Below are 13,788 nucleotides of genomic sequence, written 5' to 3'. Positions count from 1 at the left end.
GCGCACCGGCGCAGCTAACGTAACCGGCGGCTTTCAACGCGCCCCGACGGGCCCGGCGCCGATTTGGCTCCGGAGCCATTCGCGCGTCGAAGTCGGCGGAACTCTCGCACCACAATGCATTGCGCGCGAAGAAAAAGGCGCCAACACAACTCCGCAGACGGCTTTTGCGGACGGCGCGCGACTTGGCGAACCTTCTGCGCATGCTCCGAAGATAGCAGCCTACGGCGCGCACGTTGAAGTATAGAGGGGATGGCATCTCGGCTGGCGCAGCGCTACCGACGTAGCGTGACTGACCGCGAACGACGCTCGCCCGCGCGCCGATAACGTCGGACTATAAAGGGCCGTTTATAGTCCGACGTAACGCACGCGCGCGCGCGCGCGCGCGCACGCTACGTCACGTCGGCGAAAACGACACCTCTATAGTCGGGCGCACCGGCGCAGCTAACGTAACCGGCGGCTTTCAACGCGCCCCGACGGGCCCGGCGCCGATTTGGCTCCGGAGCCATTCGCGCGTCGAAGTCGGCGGAACTCTCGCACCACAATGCATTGCGCGCGAAGAAAAAGGCGCCAACACAACTCCGCAGACGGCTTTTGCGGACGGCGCGCGACTTGGCGAACCTTCTGCGCATGCTCCGAAGATAGCAGCCTACGGCGCGCGCGTTGAAGTATAGAGGGGATGGCATCTCGGCTGGCGCAGCGCAACCGACGTAGCGTGACTGACCGCGAACGACGCTCGCCCGCGCGCCGATAACGTCGGACTATAAACGGGCCTTAAACGGACCTTAACGCTATCGTTTTCGCTGCCCGGCGACGAACCATTCGATGGGCGCGCAGCAGCCGTAAAGCATTCATCGTGGAGGCCACCGGCCCCGAGCGACGCCTTCTCGGAGCCCCTCGTCAACCTGCGGTGCCAGCACCTCTACGCACAGCCCGGCGATCCCTAGTGCGCGCGCATGCGGCTGCGTACGGGAAATGGAAAAGGCGTGATAAGAAATGTCGACGTGAAAGGGAGAGCCGACGCGCATGGTATAGTGTATCCAAATGCGCTGAAATCGTGGGACATTAGAGATAATCCAAAGTTGCGCAGCTGCATGATAACTTTTTTTCATTAATGGCATTATTTACTTCGTACTTCTACTGTATCTAAATGCGCTGAAATTGTGCGTGGTATACTGCATCTAAATCCGCTGAAATCGTGGGACATTGGAGATAATCCAAGGTTGCGCAGCTGCATGATAACTTTTTTTTCATTAATGGCATTATTTACTTCGTACTTCTACTGTATCTAAATGCGCTGAAATTGTGCGTTGTATACTGCATCTAAATCCGGTGAAATCGTGGGACATTGGAGATAATCCAAGGTTGCGCAGCTGCATGATAACTTTTTTCATTAATGGCATTACTTACTTCGTACTTCTACTGTATCTAAATGCGCTGAAATTGTGCATGGTATACTGTATCTAAATCCGCTGAAATTGTGGGACATTGGAGATAAGCCAAGGTTGCGCAGCTGCATGATAACTTTTTTTCATTAATGGCATTATTTACTTCGTACTTCTGCTGTATCTAAATGCGCTGAAATTGTTCATGGTATACTGTATCTAAATGCGCTGAAATTGTGGGACATTGGAGATTATCAAAGGTTGCGCAGCTGCATGATAACTTTTTTTTTCATTAATGGCATAATTTACTTCGTTTCATTATCAGGCGCTGATTCTTTTCCGGACCCGTTGGTTTCCGTTGTTCCTGTGCAGTCCTATCATTCCCTTTTTTTTTGTTTACGCGCATGTATGCCAACTTTGTCTTCTTTAGTATCGACTTTGGTTGACGCGACTTTCTTTCTATGTTCATGTTTTTGTTCATCTCGCCAAGAGACCAGGCGCGCCGATTCCGGAGATCAAGAAATCCGTGGTGGATAGTGGGTAATTTTCGACTACATTGGCGCGGAACGCACGTACCGGCAATTTTACTCACGGCGCGACTGATTCTCGCACCATGGCTTGCTGAGACCCACATTTTAATAGCTCGACTCTCTGCTGCCCTCTGGAGGAGCGAAGGGACCGGTTTTTTTTGTTTTTTTTTTGCAAAGAGTGCAGGTAAAGGTACCCAAACTTCAGGCAGGCCAAACCCGCCTGAAGTCGCCTGAGAAGGCCTAGTCTTCACAACACGTCGATGTTTCTTAGAAGTATCGATCTTCGCTCTTTTAAACAGTCACTTCTGCAAACGCTAAAAATGGCGAACGCCAAAGCCTGCACGCTCAAGAGACATTCGTTAAATTAATTGACATTCTCATTCGGATGCGTTGTTCCTTATTGTTTTCTCCCACCAAAGGTAGGGGGTTCAATTGCCCGAATTGACGCCGCTTGAATTACCTGTACCTCAATTAACGTCACCCTAATTAACATCAAAGGCCATGGGTTTTACTAGCGCCATAGCTAGAGGTTACGACTCCCAACTAAGGTTGTGGGTTGGGAGTCGCAACCTCTTAACACCTAACGTCGTGACTTCGACTTCCACATAAGCTCGCCGGTTCGACTCCCACAGAAGGTCGTGGGCTCGAGTGCCTGAACGAACTCGATGAAAATTAATATTGCCTTTCTTTTATATGAAGAGCGGCATCGGAGCCATCTGTGGAAGAAGACGAAGACGAATGCGCGAGCAGTGGCATGAGCGCGTGTCTGCGCGACACACGCTCACGTGACTTTCTGCACCACACGCCGCGTTTTCTACCTCGTCGGGGCTACCAGCCACTTAAGCCTTTCGCCTTACTCAGGCATGCGTAGCAGTTCAACGTAGCACAAGAAAACTTGCATTTTTTTTTCTCTTCCTGCCATGCGAAATTCATTTAGATGTAGCAGGAACGGGCTACACCGGCACAATTTAGAATAGAGAAACCGGCAATGTTCCGTCTTTGAGGCCACTTATTTACACTTATAAAGCGAAGCTTTTAGTTGTACGTTGGTTAAAATTTTCTGTTTCGTCGCCACTGTTATCAGAAGGAGAAACCGACCATTGTTCAAGTTTCAAGTTTTTTCAAGTTCAAGTTTATTCATCAACGATGTCAGATTTACAAGAATTGTATGCAAAATGAGCACTACACAGGGAGTCCCAAAGTTACAAACTGTCAGGGGGACTCACCATCTATATCCGAGTATGCGAAACTGAATGGAGAAAAGATCGAAAAATTCGAGATGATCGAACGCCGAAGAACTAGGAGAGGGTCCACAACCTCATAACGAACAACCTGTAGCAATGGCTCTGTTCTCTACGGAATCAGGCAGCAAAACCATAAACGGTACCTCAGCACAGCCTCCTTTTCCGAGTATGCGGTTCGGCGCTCCTGCTAGTGCTCTCTCTAGCAAGTAGAGTGAACTACCCACAGGATCGGGCCACCCAAGCAGGCGTACAAACCCTTCGGATGCAGCAAACTCTTCAGGATTTTCGAATTTCCTGTTACACCAGTCGATGGTACAACCACAGTGAATCTACAAGCATTGATCTAACATCGCCCAAGAATATCGATAAAATGGTTAAGAAAGAACAAGTCCGTGTGCACTATAGCTGTCACAAAGCAGAAATCAATGTTCTTGAATAAAAGTATTCTCAACATTGTAATCCGGAGTGTACGTGTTTCATTTTGCGATACCCTTTGCCATGGTGTTTAACAGCTCACTGGCCAATGACCTCCACAAGGATCAGTGTCCGACAATTTCTTTTCTTCTTTTCCCGCAGAGCTGGTGGCGCTGCGGGAACGGGCGGTTCGAAGATGATGTACGTTATAATTGCACTTGTCCTCCTGCTGGTTCTGCTAGGATTGGTCTATTTTATTGGATTTTCAGGAAAGTCTGCAGGTGAGTGTAACCGCTTTCTCTCATTCTATTGAAGAGTGATAGTTAGCCCCTTCAGCTCCGATTATTACATTGGAGACCGCACTGTTTAGACACCTACAAAATGCACCAATTGAAATGGAACATAAAAATTCTGTAGATCCCACGCACATGTTGGAAATTGTGGAGTCAAACTTTAATGCTGGTGAGCATATGACTCTATGTAAAGATTTATTTGGTCATCTTACAACGTTTCTTGAAGATTCCGCAGAATATTATAACCATGTTAACGTCAGTTAAAACGAAGATTGAGTGACTTGGTGAACAAGATATGAGTCATGACTAGGTGTGCGTCATCGCATGAAGCAGTATTTCTAACAAGAAATGCATGTGGCAAACAAATATGAAAACACTGCAATAATGGGGAAAATTAGGCTTCTTATTGTGTATACGTATATCTTACGAATGGCTATGGCGTAAAAACTGCTAATCATGAAATAAAAAAATTCACAGACGATTGCGATACTCTCTATTGCAAATTTCGAGCGCAACCGTTTTCGTGTATTAAATTGGTGTTGTGTTATGGCAAATAATTTTATTCTGAATGACGGAGTGGTCGTGCAGTAGCAGCAGCTGACAAAGCATTTCCACCGCTTGTGTCGGCCATTGTTCAGAAAGAAAGCATAAACACCAGAACGGGTAGCTCGTGCGGAGCGCATTCTCCAGCGGCGTCGGCGCTGCAGGCAAAATAGCGCATGCGCAGTGTGTCGGAAACTCACGCTAGCGCTTTGTTTCCGTGCCAGCCGCATACCTAATCCTGGTCCGCGCCGGCTCTCCCCTTTCTTCCTCTCCCTTGACATAGTCTCTTCCGGTTTGCGCCGCATGGTTGCGGTGCACCATCCTCTCCTCTTTACTCCTCGCGTTTTTCATCTGCCACTGAGCTCCGCGTTCGCTTTCATCTTTGGCTGTGCTCGTTCGCGCCGCCGATGAGGCTCACCACAAAGAGGGCGCTTGAAGTGCAGCTCCGGAAATTTTTTGAGCCTGTCAAGGTAATCAAATATTTAGGTTTCCGATATCCCCCCCGTCACGCGTCTGATGGAATTGTTACGCAAACCGTAAAATAATTTTAAATAAGGAAAAAAGCGCAATAACGAAACCGAAATCTGACCAAGGAGGCCAGCGAATGTCATCGTGTGACGTCAGGAGTGTCCCCACGTGGAAAGGTGCTCAAGGAATGCCGGTGTCGCCCGCTGGCAGCGAAGAGCAGGCGCTCGCTGAATCGTGACTGCACCGGACCTTCGGGTGACGATGTCAGTTACATCAGCTCTTCGGATCGGTCAAATATTGACCGTTATGATTCTGAAGAATTCGATAGCCACGAATCGCGGTTGGCATTCGACTCGCCACCTGGAGAGCCAGCGCCCATGCGCTACATATCGTCCTGCAACACGAAGACCAGGCCCAGCCCTAACCACTGATTTTATACGTGCTGCTTGCTATTTTAGGTGCCTTGCCCCTTCTCAGGGAAGCGCTTCGCATGCTCACTGTAAGATGTGGAGCATGACTTCCCGCATTTGTATACCGCAAGAACGCCGCTGACAGTCCAAAGAACCGAACGGTGCATTTGTTCACATCGGCAGGTACAGCGACCACTCCTCGTTCGGTTGAGATATAAGGCTAGCCGCTCAGCGGTGACATCAATTAGTGTCAGAATATATGGGAACAGGCAGATTTTTTGCATGTAAGCACTGTTGCATCACTCTGAATCGCACTGATATGAGCGACCACACATCTTCAAAAACGGCGAGCGTGAGACCGTACTACGGGAGCGGTTGTTATGCTGCCTACTTATCATTCTTTGTATTCCCTTCATTCCCACAATATGTTCCGTAAAGTGGACATAGATGATGACTTTGCGTGTATGATCGTTCATTTAGAGAACGCGTGGTTTTCTCGCCGAAATGCCGATGCCTGTATAGACACCATTGGCATCTGATTGAAGCGCTTGTTTATGCTGCTGTATCGAGGGGCCTACGCTTGCTGCCCATTTGGGATACGAGGCAAGCAGTGCACCTCGGAAGCTATATAATGAGTCTGCATGACAATAGGTAAAAATAATATCATGCTTGTAGCTCTGTTTAATTTAGGGAAGTGCCTGTGACTGTGGCGACCATCTTTCCGTCGAAAGCGGCAACATACCGATGTCAGTATTGCTCGGTGTCGTCACTTCTCACTTTTTGTGTGTGCGCTATACGAAATGAGGAATGATATAATTCAAATCCGTATGGTCAAAACTGAACTACACAACGAATTTTCTTCATCCTGATGGCTTAATTAGCTTAATGTAAGTCGCTCAAATCCACCAGCAGCAGACGCATGAACTAAGCGACTGTGACATATAGGCTTAACCTCTGCTGCATGCGATCGGCACCGGCTCAAATTGTTTGTCCACATGGCGAGGGCTGAAGTTCGTGCAGCCTACGTCTACAGGGAACGCAACTTCTCGCGACAGCAACTTCTCGCGCCATGCACCAGCTCACGATCATCGATTCCTTGACGCTCTCGTAACTGTCGTGTGCATAATCCCGGCATGATCTGCATGGAGCACTCCTGACGTCATACACAATGTGGCTTAAAATTAAGGAGGATGCAGGGTATAGGGTGTTCAAGGCAATTAATTAAATTCCTTTGTTAGATATCTGTGCAACTCTCAGACCTGCTTTTTTGAGGACGTGTCGGAAATGTTCAGAGGAACGAACCCAGTGAATTTCACCGACACCCATTAACATAAAAAATTCGCCGGAGTTGCCCTTTAAGAACTGCCCTCTAACATTCGGCAATATATGCAACAGTGTCTTTTTGGCAGTTTTCCTGTATCGGACCCAAAACGACTGTGTATGGAAGAAGTAAAATTTCTTACAGCTGTGGGCTGAAAATTTGGTATCGAAATAATCAAAAGGCAAACCTCCAGGGATTTCGCTTACCACGTCATATAATTGATTTATAAATTGCGCGCTCCTTACAAAAAGAAGTGTTTTGAGTAAATTCCGAGGATTTCTTCACCCAAACCGTGACTTGATTGGGAGGCGCGCAGTATGGCAGAAATACAGAAAATTTTGTTGCCGCCCGGGGTTCGTCAAGGTGCACCTAAATGAAACGACATTTCGACCCCATCGGAAAGCCGCTTCCGCGGCCGCGTTAGAACCCGCGACGTCAAAATCAGCCGCGCAGTGCCATTGCCACGGAGCTACTGCAATGCGCATTATTACTTTCGCGCTGTTGCTATGAGGAACCAACCAAGTATTCACACGGTGTTCCTTATGTGCAAAAATTGTGCTTAACCGCGTTCGTGTTAACAGAAGTTCACCGCACAGCCTCAACGGCATTGATTGCACTGGTCAGCAGCTGCACCGTATTGCAGATATAATAGTGTTTTAGTTTAACGTTTTTACGCTGCGCTCAGCAGGTGAGCGAAGCGGAAGCGCGAATGCGCATGCGCCCTCCAGTTAGCCGCTCCGCTTACAAGCTGCCTGAGCGGAGTGGGATGCGCAGCGCGTTGGCTAGCGCTGGCGTCGGAAAGGATTGGATTGGATCCAAAAGCAACTTCACTAGCTATCACGTGGCGTTCTCGAAGACAAGGCTTTATTTTCCACTGGATGAAACGGACCGGTAACGCATTACAAGCGCACGTTTAGACAGTTCATGGACAATAAGTTTTATACATATTAATTTTACATTACCCTGAATTACATTACCCTGAATTTGGACAGAGGATGCTGTAACGTTGAAAGGTTCGTTGCGCTATGCTGTGGCTTAGCGGGGCAACTCTGAGCGGAGCGGACCGTAAGGACGCTCAGCTAAAACACACTATTAAGACCAATTGGCTCGCTCAAATATATCTGTCTGCCTACATTTACGTTAGGGGTGAAGCTGTACGTAAATGATAACTGAAGATAGTAGACAAACGAGCACAACTTATTTCAGTTACTCTGTTCTCACTACCTGTGTCGTGGAAAGTAACCATAGTGTGTCTATTTAACCAGTATGTATTCTGGCATGCTACCAACGTCCTACACTCAATGACAGCTAAAACTTTATAGAGCTTTATTTTTACTTTCATGCGAAACCCTAAAAATTTATGATCAACTTAAACATCTTTTTCTAGCAATTCTCACATCCTGCAGCGCGTGGTTCGCTGGCCGCTGATGCGCAGATTATACGTGCGTGTGCGCGCGTGTGCGTTGTTATGTGCGAGCATGACGCTCCACGTTGGATTTCCGGCCGCATATCGACGATGTGATATGCGAGAACGGTCATATAATGAATTTCAGATGTACGTTAAGGAACCCCTGGTGGTGAAAATTATCTGCAGTGGTCCGTCAAACACCGCACCAATCGATGTACTCTCCTCTTTCGCTTGCTTTAATTTCAGTGGAGCCGACCGGTGGGGAGGCTGAAGACAGCAGTGGCGGTGACTCCGGTAGGTACGTTGGCGGCGGTTCTGGCCCCTCCTCGCCTCCCACACGGCCTCCGACCACGAAAGCAGGGTCAACAGGTCAGAGCGCACGTTATAACACTCTCCGACGTTGCAAGAATGGACACTGAATGTGAAAATTAGAGCTTCTATGCGTTCCGGCAAACGTCAGAAAAGTCCCTCTTGGCAGTTGCGACCTTCAATGAAGACACGTGCTCAAACCCCGTTTTAGCATGCGACGACGACGAGCGACGAAATGGGCTGTCGGGCGACCGGATCGCTTGTTGCCGTCGCGTGATCGCTTGGTTTCTCGCCCACAAGGTGCTCGATCGACTAGCCAGTGCGACGCCAGTGGACCCAGTGCGGGCTTCCTTCACGTCGTCACTCTTCCGTGTATTGGGGTTGAGCACGTATTCTCCTCGCTAGACGCAGCTCGGTGTGTTTTGGTGCCCGTCACTGGAACTAGATACGAGATGCGAACACTGCTGCTGCTTTCATGGCTTGTATGCAGGGTTGAAAAGGTACTACGCTTTTTCACTAAAATTGTGATTATACTGTTATCACCTAAACAGACCTACAACAAATTCTTGTGAGGCTCACGTTTTAAGTGCAATGAAAGGCTAGAGATGCTGCCGCGATAACGCGGACAACGACCGCGTTATCACGGCAGCATCTCCAGGCTTGAAACATTGGCATACGCGGCACGAGCGGGCGTTGTGAAGAACGTCACGCTTCATGACTAACCAGGTAGTGGAGCCGCACAACTTTTGAAAGGTCTTAGGCCACTCGTGTGTCCGGCCAACAATGAGTGGGGGAAATAGCTGAAGGTGGCTTTCCTTAGTCTACGAGGTATCACCATTTTGAAAGACTCCTGGGGAGCCTCCTCAGATGGGATATAGCGCAGGAGAACTCTATCGGCGCCAAGAAGATTCGTATCAAACGTGCCCGCAACAATACCAGCGGCGTCGCACTCGGCGTCAGCAGCAGTACCAGCTGTCCGTGCATACCCGATGGCTTTCCTGCCCCGCTTCTACATAGCTCTGCTGTGCCTGTTTTAGTTCTTGCCTGCTGAAGACGATACCAGAGGATGTAGCAGGGTCCACCAAGTAAACATCCTCTCCCGAAGCTGGCAATCTTGGGATCGCTTCGCCGTCGAGGGTCGCGCAGTTCGAGTCATTGGAGACACAGCTAGGCTCCGGTCTGTGCTCAGTATGAATCCGCGCCGTTGGAGTCGTGGGATACTGGCTCCGGTCTCTCCTCGGTGCGAATGCTCATGGGAGTGAGGGACCAAAGGGTGAGATGCCGAAACGGGGGCGCGCGAAAGGGCGTCAGTCATCACGTTCGAACTACCTTCCCGGTAGCACCCAGCACAGTCGTATCACTGCAGTGTCAACGCTCAGGGCGCGAGGGGGCCAGAGGGCTCGCGCAAGTGCTTAGACCAGGTGAGTGCCACGTGGTCCATCTGCACCACAAGCGGCGCTCCGCCGATGTGCAGCAGTCGAACTTCCGAAGAGCAAAAGTTCTAGCGAGACATTCGCTTTTAGTCCCACTGTAGTTGCACTTGGGGGCGTCAAAAGACCTGCTGGCAAAGGCGACTGGTCGAGGAACGCCATCGTGGTCCTGAAGCAGCACAGCCCCAATGCGCAAGTCACTCGTTCCAGCTTGCATAATGAACTCCCTATTTAGGTTGGGAAGCTTCAGTTTGGCTGTGGCTACTAGTGCTCGGGATAGTGCATGGAAAGCACCCTGCTGCTCGGGACCCCAGCTCTGTCGTGCCCACGTTTTCAACATTGCGGTCAAGGGCCCTTGGAGAGCGGCGCAATTCAGGATGAACTGTGTGTAGTTGGGAAATTGCAAGTCACGCCGTTTTTCCATGGCCAAGGAGGCTCTTGCGAAGAGCGGCGCGCTTTGCATAAACGGGCAATATGGCCACGTTCGTTAGAGTGGTAACCGACAACACCTCAGTCCGATTGATGGGGTGGTGGCGTGTCTCCAGCGCTAGGTGGTTTCCGTTCCGTATCCAAGGGGGCACCGTGATCGGATTATCCCTCGCACGCAGGAGGACGGTGTTCGCGTTCTCGTTGGCTGCGCGGGCAAAAACAGCGCACCCGGACGTGCGAGTACGGGTTGAGAGCGTGGTCGGAAATGTCACGCGCATTTAGGTGCTCTTTCGTGGCCGAGGTCACCTTGTATATTGGAGAATTGCGGGCTGACGAGTCACTACCAGCCTACGCACGACGAGGTTCGAGAGAGGCGGATGGCGGTGGCGGCGGGTTGTAGGCTGTGGCTGCCAGTATGATTCCGCTTCGCAACGGAGGCTAACTCCTCTAAGTCACGATAACAGGCGCTCCGAAGGTAAGTGGCGAAGTTTGGGTGGGCTTGACGAATGGCCCGCTCCACCTTCTTGGCGTCCGATACCAAGGGGTCTGCGAGACTACAGAGCTCCTGTATAACCCTGACAGACAAGAGCAAAGATTCTTCGGAGTGTTGGGTGCGAAGCTATAGCTCACGACGCATGTGGCGTTCATAGGAGGGAGCAATCCGCTGAGCAAAAGCGTCCTAAAATCCTCCGTCGAACGAGCTTGGTGGCCGACAAGTCGGTACCATCGTTCCGCGTGAGCTATTAGCGAGACGGACAATAGAGTGCCTAGCATCGCAGCTGTCGTCCAGCCGCGCCACCTGTTGACAGCAGTGCAATGCCTCGAGGAACTCCGTCGCACACATGCGGTCCGAATAACCGCCGCACTCCGGGATAGGTGCTCGTAGGCTGTCGTGCACACCTGGCTGCAGGGACTGGAGGTGTCCCTTTAGAGTACTAGGCTACGAGTTCCATCAGGACTTGTAGAAGCTTTGCTGCTGCGGTTTGCAGCGGCGTTTTTTCTGGGGCGAGGCACGGCGGTCAGAGAAGGGCCAACCTGCACCTGTTATCCATAATAGGCGCCTGACCCGGAGAGGCCTGTAAACTGCATTGAGGAGAGCTGGGTGGCCGCTACGACAGGGACATGAGGCCTTGCAGGACCGGTTAACGGATCGAGGGCAGAGCGGGATAGCTCACGCGCGTCAAAAATGTCGCTCAGCTGCGCGTGGGGCAAGCGGTGGTCAGACTGCATGCTTCGAGCAGCGGCGGCAAGCGTGGAGAGCATTCCGAAGACTATAAAAGAGGCCCCACCAATGGGCTTAAGCCAGGGTTACCAGGTTTCACTATTTCGAGCAAAATCAGCCACTTTTGAAGGCTTGTGGCGGGAAAATTTTCTGTTTGGCTACTTGGCTACTTTCTGGCTATTTTTGAAAGCAACATTTTCCTCTGAGAACTGCAAAGATAAACTATTCCAAATGAGTGGTATATTTTCGCTTTACTACGCTTCTTATCACAAGCGCAATGTGTAACGACTATTAGAACCTTGTATATATGGAAGGGAGGACGAAACCTGCATCTTGCAACCGACTAAATTTATGCAACGCGAACTGATTTATTTTGTGGAACGTCTGCTTTTAGGGTGATTGCTAAAGAAATTATACGGTGAAAAATTTTTTTACGCCTCCAGAATGAACTTGAGTAAATGCATGTGATAAGGCCGTCAATATATCGCCATAAAAGTACTCTAAAAACACTTTTCTTGACTAGTGACTTATCCTGACTAGTGTACAATATTCCATTGCAAAGTTTAGATATGGCACAAGGATACATTGACGAATCATTCAAGTGCCAGAATTGTGCACACGACATAATCGCAAGCATTAGAGTTCAATGTCAACTGCTTGTGCTTACCTAATACTAATATAGTGCCAACAATTCTAGCATGATCCCGGAAAGACACGTTCTAAATGCGCCGAAGGGCACTAAACGGAACAGCTCCAAAGGTCAAAGGTTTAGATCTTCCGGGTATTTTTGTTTAGTCTGTAAATGTGATTAATATTTACCAACTTAGACACTTAGATTCAGCGGAAGGCGCAATGTCACATGTAGCATGAATGACACTACGTTCACTTACGCACATCTAAGTACGATTCATATCTTATTTTGGCCTCACAAAAACATTGAAATCAAAGCACTAGCCTGGACATTTCAAATATTTGTGAAAGAAAAGCAGTGCATCTGTTTGCAATCGTGAAAGCTACGCTTGGTTCCCTTGCAAATAAAAATGTAGGAAGGTTCATATAACTAAGCCATCACTCAATGGAATTCACTGGAGCTATAAGGCGAAGCCATGTTTGTATACAAAATGTGTCTGGACATTGCCAGCGTGTCTTCAAGGTCAGTGCGTGTCATCAACGTGCTATAACTCGCCTTATTGCAACCTCTGATGTACTCACCCACAGAATGATATTCCGCTTGAGGTACTCAATTTCTCTTTCAGGACAAAAGAGAACGGACGGCAAGAAGGCGAAGCCCACTAAAGCAACAAGTAAGCACACTTGAGACATGCTCACACGATAACTTGACACGTCAGTCGAAAAACTAATTAAAGCGGAAGGTGTGATCGTCTTATATGGCTACAGACACAACCGATAGACCATAAAATCTGTACCACACGCTCGTCGGATGGTAAAGGATGAGACTTAGGGAAAATGAAGGGTGGCAAACAAACCATATCCCAAGAGCATAATAAATTTGCTTTGGAATATGTGTAGAGCCTAAGGTTAGGTACTATGATGTTGGCCGAAAAGTTTATTACACAAACTCCATCTTGGGACTTCTCATATAAGGCGTGATCATTCTTTGTCGTCGCAAAAGTATATATATATATAGGGACAGCATAGGGCAAATTACTTGTGCTTATTAATTGACTTAAGCAAATTGTACTTCATTCGAAATTAAAGCGGATGAAGAAACTGGTCTCTGGTGGGGTGCGAACCACGGTCATCGCATAATTTGCGCGATGCTCTTACGAACTGAGCGACCACAGCGCCGTATTTCCATCAACTTAGTGGGGTATTTAGGTTTTCACTGCTATAGCTAAACCTTGCAATGTTAGCAGGTGCCACCGCTCGCAAACCGTGGCGGCGCACCTGGAACACCCTTTCTGCGCAGGCGTCGGGAATAGGTGATCTATTTGGGAGGGCGCCAGCTCGACAATATACCCACACATGCTACCTGCAGACATCAATGTTTCCGAATTCGAGAGCCTCGTAATGTAATGAACGAGCCGAAAGTGAACCGATGGGCTCAATTGTTAGCAATGATGGCATCATAACAAATTATTAGAAATGATATATATATATACACTCATTATCCTGAATAGTCACATGGACACATAAGTCATACTCATCCATGCCGCGGTAGGAAGCCATGTATAGCCAAAGTGTGCATTGTGTCACGCGTAACAGACAAACGGATGGACAGAAAGATTTGCAAAGGGAGTAGCCTTAGAATGCTTAGTACTTAACAAAACTAACAAACAAGCGCTGCGCACATTCCTCTGGCTCCGCGGAAACGTGGAAGCCGCAGCAATCGTACAATTCGAGGCATCCAACGTGATGGCGGCA

General features: G+C 49.0%; 1 protein-coding gene across 1 annotated transcript in view; it reads left to right on the top strand.

Annotated features, from left to right (window-relative positions):
• Positions 1-13,788, top strand: part of LOC135910155 (uncharacterized) — an 85,798-nt gene that overhangs the window by 31,490 nt on the left and 40,520 nt on the right. The window contains exons 2-4 of the mRNA XM_065442191.1: positions 3,733-3,851; positions 8,260-8,382; positions 12,660-12,707. Of these exons, the coding sequence (XP_065298263.1) occupies positions 3,767-3,851; positions 8,260-8,382; positions 12,660-12,707 (256 nt within the window). The 5' untranslated portion in view covers positions 3,733-3,766. The remainder of the gene's footprint in view (positions 1-3,732; positions 3,852-8,259; positions 8,383-12,659; positions 12,708-13,788) is intronic.

The sequence above is a fragment of the Dermacentor albipictus genome, chromosome 7 (genome assembly GCF_038994185.2).
Source record: "Dermacentor albipictus isolate Rhodes 1998 colony chromosome 7, USDA_Dalb.pri_finalv2, whole genome shotgun sequence".
Classification (NCBI taxonomy): domain Eukaryota; kingdom Metazoa; phylum Arthropoda; class Arachnida; order Ixodida; family Ixodidae; genus Dermacentor; species Dermacentor albipictus.
Note: the sequence above shows the minus strand (reverse complement) of the source record. Positions and strands in the feature narration are given on the sequence as shown.